At 35.6% G+C, this 15662-nt stretch overlaps 1 protein-coding gene across 4 annotated transcripts; it reads left to right on the top strand.

Annotated features, from left to right (window-relative positions):
• The first annotated feature begins 7440 nt into the window (after positions 1-7440).
• Positions 7441-13712, top strand: LOC117920547 (arginine/serine-rich coiled-coil protein 2). 4 transcript variants are annotated; one of them, XM_034838148.1, is made up of 7 exons: positions 7441-7621; positions 8481-8625; positions 10706-11632; positions 11753-11920; positions 12461-12552; positions 13037-13105; positions 13241-13712. In XM_034838148.1, the coding sequence occupies exons 2-7, from the start codon at positions 8493-8495 to the stop codon at positions 13682-13684; spliced, it is 1833 nt and encodes a 610-aa protein (XP_034694039.1). In that variant the 5' UTR covers positions 7441-7621; positions 8481-8492; the 3' UTR covers positions 13685-13712. The 4 variants fall into 4 exon arrangements, with proteins under 4 accessions (XP_034694039.1, XP_034694038.1, XP_034694040.1 ...); XM_034838147.1 differs by having other exon boundaries at positions 7450-7621; positions 8461-8625; XM_034838149.1 differs by having other exon boundaries at positions 7450-7621; positions 8415-8625.
• Positions 13713-15662: the final 1950 nt, after the last annotated feature.

The following is a 15662-nucleotide window of genomic DNA, read 5'->3' as shown; positions in this document are numbered from 1 at the left end:
AAGTAAAAACCCTTGGAGGCTTGGTGGTCTGTTTTATAGGTGAAATTATTAAATTATCGGGGATATTATAGTGTATGCGATCCCAATCCTTTATAATATCAAAACTTTTATATAATCATCTGATTTTGGATAATATTTATATTTTATAAATATCGGTATTTTTAACTTAATAGAAAAAGTTAAGTATTTTGATTTTTTTTATTCAATTAAAAAATAAATATTATCTTTTTTTTTTACTAAATAAAAAAATAAAAAATTTTAATTTTTTATTTAATTAAACACAATCTATTAATATCAATCAATATACTTAATAACTTATTAATAACAGATTTATTTTAATTAAATTTAATATTAATAGGTTATTTCTAACTGAATAAAAATAAATAAAAAATTTTTATATTTCAACCGAAAAATAAACACCAAGTTAATAAACGGTTAACATTTTTAATATAAATTTCTATCAAAATATATTTAAAACTTACTGTTCATCTTCAAACACTAGTTTTATTGTTTGATTGAATTTTCAAAATAAGGATTCAATGTTTACTTGTTATATTTATTTTTGTTAGAGAAGTTGAAACAAAAAATGGGTATCGAAATTTGTTCCATACATTTGTATAAAAATTTAACTTCAGTGGGATCTAAAAATTGTTATTTTTCAACCCATTTTAATATTTAAATGATTTGAAAATTGTATTAAAATTATTTTTATTTTTACATTAAATTATTTTTAGCAAAGGAAATTAATTTTAATGTTTAAAGAATTTTCAAATTTGTATTAATTAAAGGATCTTTAATAACAAAAATATAAAATAATGGCCACTTATATTTATTAAAATTTAAATACAAATATTAAAAAATGATAAATTCATATCACATTAAATAAAAATGAATATTTTAATATTAAATAATAAGTCTTAAAGTTATAATAGTAGGAAATTAAACCGAATTCCCAACCCGTGAGAAACAAAATTAAAGAAAACACACGCCAAAGAAAAGATAATCACACGTACAAGACAATATTTACGTGGTTCGACAATTTGCCTACGTCCACGGAGTTGCAGGGATATCACTATTATCAGGGAAGAATTCAGAGTACAACGTAGCGGCTACAATATTCTCTCTATATATATAACACGGCAACCCCACCATACTAAAAAACCCTAATTACAAAAGGTGGTTCCACAATGAGCTAAACAGGCCCAACAGACCTCAATAAATCTCCCATTAAAAAGCCATGCAATATTATTCGGGTTGGGTCGTCAAACCGGATCAAACAAAACTAGGCTCCACAAAGCCCAACAAATCTCCCACTTGGAGACTAGTCCAATCACCAACATCAAACCGTTATCCTCCAAGAAACAATCCCTCATCCCTACAACTCATCCTCCTGTCCTCAAGCTAGAAGACCAATTGAAGCTGCGCACAGCTTCAACTTCTCAATAGTGACACCCTTAGTCAACATGTCTGCAGGGTTCTTAGATCCACAAATCTTCTCAAGTATTACCAGTTTATCCTCAACAAGATAACGGATAAAGTGGTATTTTGTTTGTATATGTTTCGACTTTGAATGAAAAGCCGAATTTTTGGCAAGAAAAATTGCACTCTGACTGTCACTGTGTAGAATGCCCATCTCCTGCTTCTTACCCAATTCATCTAAGAAACCATGTAGCCAAATCATCTCCTTTCCAACTTCAGTTGCTGCAACATACTCAGCTTCTGTAGTAGACAAAGTAACAATCTTCTGTAGATTTGAAGTCCATGATATAGCTGTACCACCTAGAGTAAAAACAAACTCAGTAGTACTCTTTCTACTATCAATATCACCAGCAAAATCAGCATCTACATAACCCTGCAGTTTCAAACTGGCACCTGTGAAGCAAAGACATGTATCTAATGAACCCTTCAGATATCTTAAAATCCACTTGACTGCCTCCCAATGCTGCTTTCCAGGCCTACTCATGAATCTGCTCACAACTCCCACTGCATGTGCAATGTCTGGCCTTGTACACACCATAGCATACATCAAGTTGCCAATAGCTGAGGCATAGGGCACCTTGCTCATATGGTCCCTTTCTTCTTCTGTCTTCGGTGATTGTTCTTTGCTTAGTTTGAAATGACTACCCAAGGGTGTGCTCACTGGTTTAGCTTCATTCATGTTGAACCTGCTGAGAACTTTCTTCACATACTCTGACTGTGAAAGTTTCAATGTACCATTAGCCTTGTCTCTAATGATTCTCATACCAAGGATTTGCTTTGCAGCTCCCAAATCCTTCATTGCAAACTGTTTGGACAATTGTTTTTTCAGATTATTAATCTTCTCAATGTCAGACCCTGCAATAAGCATATCATCCACATACAACAGTAATATGATGTAAGAATTGTCAAAAGACTTAACATAGCAACAGTGATCAGCTTCACATCTCTTGAACCCAATTCTATGCATAAAACTGTCAAACTTCGTGTACCACTGTCTAGGAGCTTGTTTAAGGCCATACAAGCTTTTTCTCAGTTTGCAGACTAGATTCTCTTGTCCCTGAACAATGAACCCTTTTGGCTGAATCATGTAAAGGTCTTCCTCCAAGTCACCATGAAGGAATGCTGTCTTCACATCTAACTGCTCAAGATGTAAGTTTTCTGCAGCCACCATTCCTAGTACAAGTCTGATTGTTGACATTTTCACAACTGGAGAAAATATCTCTGTGTAGTCAATGCCCTCCTTCTGCTGGAACCCTTTAACAACTAATCTGGCCTTGTAACGTTTACTACCATCATGCTCATTCTTTATTCTGTATACTCACTTGTTGTGCAAAGCCTTATTTCCTACTGGTAATTCAGTCAATTCCCATGTCTGATTCCCTAACAAGGAATCCATCTCATCCTTCATAGCTAACTCCCACTTGCTTGAATTCTCATCTTGCAAGGCTTCATCATAACACTCTGGCTCACCGCCATCAGTCAACAGGAGATAATTTAAAACAGGTGAATAACGCTGCGGAGGTCTAATGTTCCTGGAAGATCTGCGAACTTCAACTACAGGTGTACTCAGATCTACCTGTGAATTTACATTCTCCTTATCTTCTTCACCCCCCTTCTGGACAGTACTTTCAGTCAATTCATCTAAGTTGACAAACTTAGATTTCTTTTGATCTATCTCTGTAACATCTGACACTACAGTTGACATGTCCTTGTACATAACCTGTTCATTAAATATCACATTTCTACTTCTGATGATTTTCCTGTTTTGTTCATCCTAAAACCTATAGCCAAATTTCTCATCACCATAGCCAATGAAAAAACATATTTTTGACTTTGCATCAAGTTTGCTACGAGCATCAGAATCAATATGAACATAAGAAACACAACCAAAAACTTTTAAATGTGAAAACTTCACCTCTTTACCGCTCCAAACCTCCTCAAGAAGTCTGAACTCCATGGGAACTGATGGTCCTCGGTTTATCAGGTAAGCTGCAATGCTAACAGCATCAGCCCAAAAAGTTTTTGGTAGTCCAGCATGCAACCTCATACTTCTAGCACGCTCATTGAGAGTTCTGTTCATGCGCTCAGCCACACCATTCTGCTGTGGTGTCCCAGGAATGGTCTTCTCCATCCTAATTCCCTGTGCAACACAATACTTATTGAACCCTCCATCTATGTACTCTCCTCCATTATCTGACCTCAAACATTTTACTTTCAAACCTGTTTCTGTTTCAACCATGGCCTTCCACTTCTTAAAAGTTTCAAATACATCAGATTTATTTTTCAGAAAATAAACTCATATCTTTCTACTTGAGTCATCAATAAAAGTGATGTAGTACCTTGAACCTCCTAGGGATGCAACCGGAGAAGGCCCCCACAAATCAGTGTGTACTAGTTCCAATTTTTCAGCCTTCGGTGTCCTGCCAGTTTTCAAAAAACTCACTTTTTTTTGCTTTCCTAAGATGCAACTTTCACACATGTCAAAATCAATGGACTTCAATTCTGGTAGTTTTCCTTTTGACAACAACATCTTCATCCCTTTCTCACTCATGTGACCAAGTTTGCGGTGTCATAGGCTTGTATCAGTACTTGCATCAGCAACTGCAATTGTGTCTCTTGGACATGAGGTCATATACAGAGTACAAGTCTTCTTTCCACGAGCCAATACCCTAGCTCCCTTTGTAACCTTCCAAGTACCACCAACAAATAGTATTGCATGTCCTTCATCATCAAGTTGTCCAACAGAAATCAGATTCCTCCTCAGGTCAGGAATATGTCGAACCTTCTCCAGTAACCAAACAAACCCATTGGGTAAAGATATCCGGACGTCTCCCAGACCCACAACATCCAAGGCTGAACCATCAGCCAAATACACCTTACCAAAATCACCTGCAACATAATTCTGTATGATTTCTCGGTGTGGAGTGGTATGAAACGAAGCTCCTGAATCCAAAACCCAATCATCAAGTGGACTGTCTACTGCAAGAAGTAATGCATCTTGTACCTCTTCTGTTACAACATTAGCAGAATCATCTTCATTCTTCTTCTTAGGGCTTTTGCATTGCCTTTTAAAGTGACCTGTTTTCCCACAATTCCAGCATTGTACTTGTTGGCCTGATCTAGATTTGCTTCTGTTCCGATTAGAATTTCTGGAATTTGATCTACCCCGATTTGAATATCTGCCATTACCTTTGCCTCTTGTCTCAAGGTTTAGGGCAGAACCAGATCCTGAGGTTTCACCTGCATCTCTTCGGCGAATCTCCTCAGCCAGAATTAAATCTCGTATATCATTGTACTTGAGCTTTTCCTTTCCCGTAGAATTGCTTACTGCCATCCTCATTGCCTCCCAACTGTTTGGCAAAGAAGCCAAGACGATCAGAGCACGAATCTCATCATCAAAATCAATTTCTACAGACGACAATTGATTTGTGATTGTATTAAATTCATTCAGATGTTGTGCTACTGATGCATTCTCTGTCATCTTCAAATTGAACAACTTCTTCGTCAGATGCACCTTATTGTTTGCGGACGGCTTTTCATACATACCGGACAAAGCCTTCATCAAATCTGCTGTGGTCTTCTCCTTTACAACATTATGTGCAACAGACCTAGACAGAGTTAACCTAATAACTCCTAGAACCTGTCTGTCAAGAAGCGCCTATTCCTCAGCCTTCATACTCTCAGGTTTTGTCCCCAAAAGAGGCAGATGCAATTTCCTCCATAGAGATAATCTTCAATCTGCATCCTCCAATATGCAAAGTCTGTGCCATCAAACTTTTCTATTCCAGACGCCTTTCCTGCTTCCTCTGCCATTGCTCCCACTCAAACCTAACCCTAGGCTCTGATACCAGTTGTAGGGAATTAAACCGAATTCCCAACCCGTGAGAAACAAAATAAAGAAAACACACGCCAAAGAAAAGATAATCACACGCACAAGACAATATTTACGTGGTTCGACAATTTGCCTACGTCCACGGAGTTGCAGGGATATCACTATTATCAGGGAAGAATTCAGAGTACAACGTAGCGGCTACAATATTCTCTCTATATATATAACACGACAACCCCACCATACTAAAAAACCCTAATTACAAAAGGTGGTTCCACAATGGGCTAAACAGGCCCAACAGGCCTCAATAAATCTCCCATTAAAAAGCCATGCAATATTATTCGGGTTGGGTCGTCAAACCGGATCAAACAAAACTAGGCTCCACAAAGCCCAACAATAATGAATATAGGTAAAGTCTTATCTCATGAAATAAAATCAACCTCATATTTAAATAAAAAAAATTAATTGGTTAAAAGGATTAAACAATCCTCGGATTTGTGAATTTAACATTTATTGTGTTTTTATTTGGTGGATAATTCATTTTTTACATAAATGTTCTTACTATTTTAAGTATTCACATGTATATTTTAAAAGAAAAAAAATATAAAAAAAAAATGATGGTATTTTTATTGAAATGAAAATAAAAAACCATGAAAAGTTAAACTTCTAAAATTGATTTTAATGACTCTTTTAATCAATTAACTCTTTAAAAAATATGTCCTTACCCATATGACTTGAAAATTACTATTGTAAATTTATAAAAAACAATTTAAAATAAAATATTTAAATATTATATTATTTCAATATTAAATCTATTTAAATAAATTTTATTGTATAACTATTCATTAATTGTTTTTTGAAATATAAAAGCAATCATTAATGTGTCATTATTTTTGTTTTGACAACAAGTTTTAATTTCACATTTACTTGTGATATATTAAATTCAAAATATATATTGCTAAAACACTTTTAAAAAACAAATTTTTTAAAATTTAAATGAGAATTTATAATTTAAATCTTCTAAATTTTTGGTGACAATTGTGTAAAATTATTTATGGTGTATAACCTTTTTTTTTTCCTATAATTTACTCTAAATTTTATTTTGATTGATTTCTTATTAAGATTGTATTACTAATACATTAGTTTCTCGAAAAAATTTGTAAAAATACATTAGAAAGCTAAAATATAAAGAAGGAAAATAATGAAAATTTGATGAGAGAAAGAAAATTAATGTTGTAAAATAGTTGTTACATTTTCGTACTATACGTTTTTATCACCATAAAATATTATATACAAAATCATTTCAAACTTTAATTGTTTTCGTTATCAAACGGTCAAATTAGATTCAATGTTTAAATTAAGACAGTATTAAACACTTTTGGCTTATACTAATTTAATATTATTAATTAATTACTAAACCTTTTTAATACTTGATTTTCAATTTTATCAAATGTCATGTTAATCTTATTTTTAAATATCGTTTTTTTCATATGTAGTGTTAGTTGAAGATTCTCTTAATCAAGTTTTAATGATTACAAAACAAAGTTAAGGATACTAATAGTTCAAATCAAATTAAGTTTTTCAAATTTATTTATAAAAAAAAAAATCATAGAAAATTCAATCAATAATAATAGAAAGTCAATATTGCTAATACTTTAGATTTTTGAAAACTTAAAGCAATCTAGGGTTAAATATACAATGGTATTTGTTAGTGCACTTAAGTTTAAGTTATTTTTCACGCACTTAAACTGTATTTGACTAACGAGATTCCATAGGATAAAATTTGTATATCTTAAGATATCATAAACGGATTTCATTAATATTCATTAAAGTTATGTGTTTCTTCAGTAGAGCATCTATAAAGCATCTATATTCCTATCAAGATATTTTGTAAAATGAATACAATATAAAGAATCCCTTTATGGAAAGTTTTTTTTTAAGAAATTAGTATTAATTTAATATATTTAGTTCATAGTATCCATGGATAAAAAAAGGCAAAATCATTTAATTATTTTTATATCTTAAATTAAATGATTTAAAAACCAAAGGAAAATGAAAAATAGAAAATATAAAAAGAGGTGAGGCTTAGCCGCGTAGGAAAGCAGGTGGTAATATATGGACGGGGTAGGGAGAATAGGGATAGAAAACGAAGTACACCTCTTACCCCCAATTCCCAAATTAACAATAGATCAATCCCAATATGCGTTTCTATGTTTGAACTTTAAAGGCCTCCTGCGTCACCCAGACCCTAACCCTAGCTCCACTCATCTTCCCCATCAACGAATCTCTATAGCGGTGCCGCTCTTCATCCAGGTACTTATTCTTCCTCCTGTTTGCCTTGCCTCGTCTTGATCAACTTATCTTTGTTTTTTTCTTTTGTGTCCGTGAGGATTGTTTTCAATTGAAATGGTCATTTCTTGTTTGTTTCACTGGGGTTTCTCAGCAACCGAACAAGGCCTTAGGCATAGGGAAAAAGTTACGATTTTCTGGATAGAAGTTTTGAAGATTTTGGATTTTGTCTTGCCTTAAGAACGAATACGAGCGTGACTGTCTAGTATCTCTTTAGAGCCCGTTTGGTTCTTCCTAACTGGGTTCGATTTATTGCGTTGCTTTTCCTTTTTTTTTTTTTTCCAATTTATTTCGGTTCGGGGTTCTGTGAAATTCAAGTCCAAATTCCTTGGTGTATAAAGCAACCAAATAATGGAATTGAGCTATGACCTCCAATTCCAATTCCATACAACCAAAACCAGCCTTCCTGGTTCATAATACGGAGAATCTAGTCAGCTACATTTAGCGTTTCAGAAAAGTGGGTCCTTGTCCTTCAAAATGAATTGAAAACCCTAGTTTCTGTTATAATGGCATAATAGAATTGGAACCCTTTCTTTTATTTTTTTTGATAAGTGGAATCTTTTCTTTTACTATATCTACAGTTTTCCTAAATTATGGAAATGGCCGACTTACGCACCTAACTCCTGAAAAAAGGTCTAACTATTTGGATACGATCTAAACCATCCAGCAAGGAGGACCATTAATTGCTTCTTTTATACCAGCATTAGTTTTCTTATCCACTGTTATAATTTATTTCCGTGATTTTATTGAATTGCAGATTGCAATTTCTCTATTTTAATACTGATTTCATGTATGCTTAATAGAGAAATATTGGTACTGTTAGATTCTTGCCTTAATGGATTCAAGCTCGAAGTCTCCACCCCGAGATAAGGCTGATGCAAAGACAGCATTTCGTAAACCTACAAATGATGCAACTAACAGGAAATACCGACGCCGCTCTCCAACTAGTGGATCATCTTCATCTGGTGGTCAGTTCATGGATTTGTATTCTGATCCTTACTATTTTTGTTCATCTCTAAGCCTGATGATTCCAATATAACTGAGAGTCTAAACAACCTTCCTGTACTTTAATATTGCTGGAATGTAGTTATTTTTTTTGCTATTACACTTAACATATCATATTACTGGAAAGTCTAAACTACCTTCCTGTGGTTGCAGGATGATAAGTCATAGTCTTGCCAGCGTGTTATCTTTGGTTAGCTTTGTGTAGGGAACATGAGCATCTGATGATCATCACTGTTTAATAGAATATGTGGTGGACTTATGATTTATGTTGATTCATCACTTTCTTTGCTGAAGCCAAAACTTGAGGTCGTTTGAATTTGTCGTCTGTGTTACGCACATTATTAGTTTTTTTTTTTTGATAGATAAGCACATTATTAGTTTTAGATAGAGAGATTTTGGTACTGTCAGATTTGAAACGGTTTAACAATTATTGGGGAATGTTGAAATTGATGAATAAAAAAGGTTCAGTGTTAGCAATAATCTTTACGCTTATGGTATTGGCTAGGGGTACAAAAAATGCTTGGGTAGTTAATCTGTTGCATGAGATAGGGTCATTGAATCCAAGATTCCTGAGAAGCTTCTGTGATGGGGAGTTGGAGCTGTTTGTGTCACTTTTAGCTTGTTCACCACATTGTTAGCTAAATTAGAAGAGAAGCTGGCATGGACGTTAAGTCAGGATGCTTCTAAGTGAAGTCTTTTTGCTAGCCTTTTATCCCCTAGTAGGTAGGGGGGTAGGAGGCATATGCTCCATGTAAGGTTGATTTCCTTGTTTGGAAAACAGTGTGGGAGAAAATTCTAATGGTCAACCATCTTATGGGAAAGGGATTGGATGATGGTGAAGTAATGTTGTTTGTGCAAATAGAAGGAGATGTCGGCTAGTCATTTTCTTCCCCTGTGTGGTGTGTTCCTAAATTTGTGGTCTTTGCCTTTTTTCTTACTTGGTACTAAAAATACATTGGGTGGTTGGCATGGCAGTTTTGTTGAAAAGGATAGGAACAATATCGGGAGAATGGTTCTTTTGTGGCCTTCCTGGTGCATTGGGAAGGTGGAAGAATATTTGACTGGTTGGAGCGGTCTGAGTTGGCTTTAAAAATACTCTTCAAAGTTTTGTATTCAGCCTTGAGGCCTCCCTTGTTTTCTTCTTATTTTTTCCATCCGGTGGTTTTACTTAGTAATGGCAACGGGGCGGGTTTGGGACGGGTCGCCCCCATCCCAACCTCGTTCCGTTTTAAAAATTACCATACCCGCCCCGCCCAGCCCCGTTTAGTTTTTTTTTTTTTTTTTAAATTACTTTTAAATTTTTAATTAAATTAAAATAAATATATTTTATAAATAATAAAATTATTATATTTTTTATAACTTATTTTATTAAATTTATTATTATTATCTATATATTAAAAATAGTAAAATAAATTAATTTTAAATTTTAAATTAAATTAAATTTTATATGTAAACGAGGCGGGGCGGGGCGGGATGGGGCAATACCCAAACCCGTCCCGGGTTTTAAAAAAAAAATCCCATACCCGTTTAAAACCTGTTTATTAAATTTAAACCCCGTCCCATTAGGGGCGGGTACCCGAAAAAACCCACCCCGTTGCCATCCCTAGTTTTACTTCCCTTTTCTTTTTCATCTTCTAATTCTTTTGCCTATGTTGAGTTTTATTGAGCTTAGCTAAACGTGAAGTGCTATATTGTGGATCTTGATTTTTGCCCTGCTGTATTTACTTTTTAATGTTCCATATCTTGTGTACTTGGGCTGACCTATCCAAAAAAAAATCTTCTTGTGTGCTTGGGTCGTGCCTCCTACTTCAGCATGCACCTTATTAAAATGTGTGTGAACTTTAATTTTTTGGTCAGCTCCATCTGTGTGTACGGAGAAATAAAAAGCTGTGAATTATGAATGTGTTTTGAAGATAACAGTATCACATCCTTCTTTAGATCTCAGAGTGGTTCAAAGATGAATTGCTTGCTCATTTTTATCATTTATTGTCTCGGAACTCATCCATGATTTTTGTTTTTTTTGTTTTTTTATATTTTTTGCAGGGAGTCCTATACATGAGCATAACTCTAGTCCAATATTTTCAAAGGAAGATTCAGAAAAAGTTTCTGATCGCCGGCAAAGAAGGAAGGGTGATGGGAGAGAATTAGACAGGGATGCTGGTCGGAGTCAATATCGCAAAACTGCTGATTCATATCGACATTCTGATCGACAGTCCTCCAGGAGTTCCCGTGGTCATTATAGGTATGATGACCATGTTAGACAAGAGAAACATGCAGCAGATGAAGGGGATAGAGATCATCATAATTTATCCTCTCGTTCTGGTCGAGAATCAAGGGTTGGTAATTATTCTGATCATGTAAGGCAAGAAAGTGAACACAGTAGGGCAAGAGACTATTTCAGAGGCACGGACAAGTATTCCCGAGATAAACATGATAATGCAGGGTATAGGAGCAAGGATAAAGAGAAAGAAACCTCATCTCTAGAGCATCAGAAATATAAAGATAAAGATTTATCATCTGACAGAGCTGGATCTGGTAGGAGGCATACTAACTCAAATTTTGAAGATAGTAAGGCTGGGGAGCAGGATAAGCATTTGAGGGATGGAGATGGTCCAGATGAGAGAAAGGACTATCGCAGGGGTTTAGGAGATTACAAAAGTGACCGTTCAATCTCCCATGAAGAATCTAGGGGGCATCGAAATGACTCAACTTCAGGAAGGGACAGTGGTGGATATCGCTCAAAAGAAGTTCATAAAAATGAATCTAAGGAAGTGGATGGTCAAAAACCGCCCAAAGATGAAAAGAAGAAATATGATGAATGGAAAACTGACAGGCACAAGGACAGATACAACCGAGAATCTAGGGAGCAGTTTGAAGATAAAACTGTTGTTGCAAGTGAAAATCAAGAGTCTGCAGCCAAAAAGCCAAAGCTGGTTAGCTTGGAAAAGAGCACTGATTATGGGAAGGATGGTAATTGTCTTATCATGTTTTGTTAGCTATGGTTATCGTATTCATTCCTAATATTTGCTGAGGTTATTTTGCAATAGTTTATAATCCTCTTGATTATGTGCATTGTTGTTGGTCAATTAGTTTCCAGGTTCTCCACTGCTGTTGCTGATATGAAGCAGTCATCAAGTTCCAAGCTGGCTCAAGACATTGCTGATAAAGTGACACCAGAACATGCCTTTCTTAATAACTCTGAGGTTGCTAATGATCTAAATGCTGCAAAAATTGCTGCAATGAAAGCTGCTGAATTAGGTACATAATGCCTCAAATTGATCCAAGATCCAGATGACCCTAGAATTCATTTGACTGGCTTCTCTGATATTTTTCGTGCTGCATTATTGATATTTTTTAATATCCTTTTTTATTATATTTACTTCATCAAAATTTGTTGAGTGCACTGCTTCTTGTTGCATATTTCTCAATCATTTTTAATAAGTTTTATATGACATTTGAATTGGTCCTTTTTCCCATCTTCAGCATTTGAGATGAGCTTTTCTGTGCATAAATGAAGTTTATTTTTAGGTTTTCATGAAATGACATGTTTTCCTTGTTGCTGAATATAAATGGTGATTAATTATTTTACTATTTTTTGAAGTGGCTCCATTTTTTCAATGGTTCATTAATCAGTATCAGAGATACATTTTCCTTCAAATGCTGTAAAAAGAAAGTAGAATTGGTCCTGTTGATCTGACATCAAAATACATCCTAGATATTTATCAAATCAATAATATTTCTAATAATCTTGAACCTACTTGGTATTCTGCTCATCTGGAAGCTTTTTTACAAACACAGTTAATAGGAACCTTGTTGGGGTGGGATACATGTCTGCTGACCAGAAGAAGAAGCTGCTATGGGGGAGTAAGAAGAGCACTACTGCAGAAGAGGTATTGTAAAATTTTACTTGTATTTCATTCTCAAGTTATATATCCTTTCAATTTTTGAAACTTCAGAGTCTCACTGCTTAGATCCTCGAGCACAAAATATTTGTGTTTTGCAGCTTGCAAAAGTGAGGGCATTGAGACCCACAATAATAGATACCCATTCCCATCTACAAAATCTAGATGGGAAAAACTATGATTAAATATCTTGAACCTACTAAATTGCTCTGTTCGGTGACATAGTGGCAAATTGTTTTGCTAAAAGCACCAGAGAAGGTTTTAAGTCTCCAGGGGGCACTCTCCTAGGCTGTCCCCCTTCTGCAGATTATCCATTATGGTGTTAAGGTCCCATGGTTGGTCCTTGGCCCTATCACAAAGCATTTCTTTGAAATCATGTTGCAGGCTGTTGAATCCTTGTGCAATTCACCATCATTCTACCATTTCTAAGGCTTCTTATTTTATGTATGAAAAAAATTTCAAATTTCTACAGTCTGGTCATCATTGGGATACAGCACTTTTTTCTGATCGTGAAAGACAAGAAAAATTCAACAAACTCATGGTAATTCTCAGACTCCATTTATTTGTTTGATTGTTCAGTCAGCAAGGTTTAAATCAGACAGAACCCTTTGTTGTTTGTTCCTAAATGAGTTCTCGTCTCTGTCAAAATTTCTCCACCCTACTAACACTGTTTTAGAGTCTGAGGTTGCCTTGGTACATATGGCCAATTGTAGGGTGTGAAAGGCGAGGTGAAAGTGGAGCACAAACCCGACAACCAAGATGCCGAGAAGCAGAGGGAATTGCAGATGGATTTAGAGAAGCAATACACTGCTGGTCTTCGACGAAGAGATGGCCGCACCGTTGGACTAGGTCTTTAAGAACCTATCCACAATCCTTGTGTACTCTTACAACAATGTTTGTTGACATTTTGTTGTATTATTCATGGGCAAGTATCATGTGTCTTGTGATTCTATACTCATGGCATGACAGGGAAAATATGCGTTGTTTATTTGAAGTTTCAGAGCTTGATAAAGAATGTGATATTGTTGGACTTCTTTGTCTTATGAACTTGAAATTGGGTTTGCCCAGGGATCAGTCACGGAAAGGCACATGTGACTTTTTATTGAGGAAGTATAATTAATGATGCCAGTCCTGTGGTCCCATTTGCATTTTGGTTGCCTAGGTTAGGTTGGGCTTGGGTTGGGTTGGTGCATTAAATGGCTATGCTTTTGGATGTTTCAGTTCATGCTTCTGGATTGGCAACAGTTTCTTTTGTTTTTAGAAGGTACCTGAATTTGTGAATGCTCTTTCGTGTTTTTTGGAAGTTCAAATTCAATTTCTGAACAGGAGAACAGCAGCTGTGTTTTGCGAATTTTCGTCAAAGGAATGATAGCTTAATGGGAAGTCTATTTGGGGAACAAAGAAGACTCAAAAATAGAGCCCAGATTGGGAGTTGGATTGAATTTACTGTCATAAGTTCAAATACATTGTCCGCTCTCTGAATTAGGCAACGGCATGCTGCTGTTATGCTTCAAACAAGTATATGCCCTGCCTGGGCAAGTATCTCGCAAAAGCTGCTCTTGTGGATTGTATTGGCTTAACAAGCCAATTAATATTCATTAATCATGGGGTTATTTGATTAAAAAAGATAATTCAAAACACAAATTTAGAAAGATTATCTCCCTCTTTTGAAAATGAAGTTTGTTTTTTTTTTTTTTGACAAAAATACCCTTTAGCAACTTCCTAATCTTTATTTTGCATCAAACACTTTTTGTATTAAAAGTTGAAGATCAAAAGTGAGGTTTTAAGTTATTTTTTTGAATATGAATATTATTTTATTCTTTTTAGTTACCATTGGCTTATTAGTTCACCTGTATCCTCGGCTTTTAAGAAAAATGAACACTAGACACGCACCATTCGCGGCGTATGTAGGAGAGCACGTAACGACCCTGAAGCCTGGAGGTGGCAAGGAGCCAAAGCCATGTACACGACTCATCATCCACATATAGCTGAAAATGACTTGTTTCGAACAAGCGAAATTATATGCGATGCGACTTTGATACCAGGCGTCCTTGTTTAATGAAAAAAAGGAAACTGGAGGGTGTCCCTTTTGTTTGATTAAAACACCAACGACTCATAGATGAAAATGAAATTTAAAAATCTGACCACCATTATAATTTATCTTGGGTGAGGCGTGGAGGGCTGACGATAAAAGGAGGATGTGTGATAGTAATTCCTCTGAGAGGGGCATTTCTCTGATACTTGGTTGTGGACCCGGCCGTAGAGTTATGCTGAATTAGACACCACCTATCTCAGCTCTGCCATCTCTGCCCCAATAATGGCAGAGTTCTTTGAAGATATGATGCTTTGCTTTAGCATTACTTGGATCTTGTTGTTTACCCACATTCCTAAGATTCGGAGAACCCAAACGTAATCTTTTTACAGCATCTCATTAACCCATTTTCCAGAAGGAGGACTGCTCTTTATTTTCAATATTGTTTGTGTACAAAACTAAAGCTTTTGCTAACCAACAAGCAACAGACCATTTGAAAATTTATTGGACTAAGAATTTCAACGGGTCGGCATTAAAAAGTGAAAGTATGCGACAATGTAAGAGTGACCAAGACACACCACAACTGGCTGGAGGGTACGTTTATTTTGATGTGATATGCTCACTTTTCAAGTGAACATGTGCTCCAATTGCCTACCACGTGGACTCATGTCTATGTGGCACCCTCCCATTGGCTTCAGATGCCAATCCCCACGTGCACCACCCTTCCTATCACGTGGCCTCTCGGGTCATGCCTCTTCCCAATACTGGAAACTTGTAACCTTTGTATGCCAAAATTACTGTTGTGAGTGTGACTCTCTCTCTCTCCACTCTAATATACATATTACTTTAATTGCCTCTGGACTCACTGTTTCTCCGTATAAAGCTCAAGCTCGCTGTCATCTCTAGCCTCTCTCAGGCTCAGGAAAAAGTTTTTGCTTAGGGTTCAGGATGTATCATTTATCTGCATTTGCACCTGCACCTTTTATCAGTCCCTAGTGTTTTTCCTTTTTCTTTTTCTGGTGTTCCTAATTATCCTTCTCTTGGATGATAAGCCTGTAACTAAACC

The sequence above is a fragment of the Vitis riparia genome, chromosome 8, assembly GCF_004353265.1.
Source record: "Vitis riparia cultivar Riparia Gloire de Montpellier isolate 1030 chromosome 8, EGFV_Vit.rip_1.0, whole genome shotgun sequence".
In the NCBI taxonomy this organism is placed as follows: domain Eukaryota; kingdom Viridiplantae; phylum Streptophyta; class Magnoliopsida; order Vitales; family Vitaceae; genus Vitis; species Vitis riparia.
Note: the sequence above shows the minus strand (reverse complement) of the source record. Positions and strands in the feature narration are given on the sequence as shown.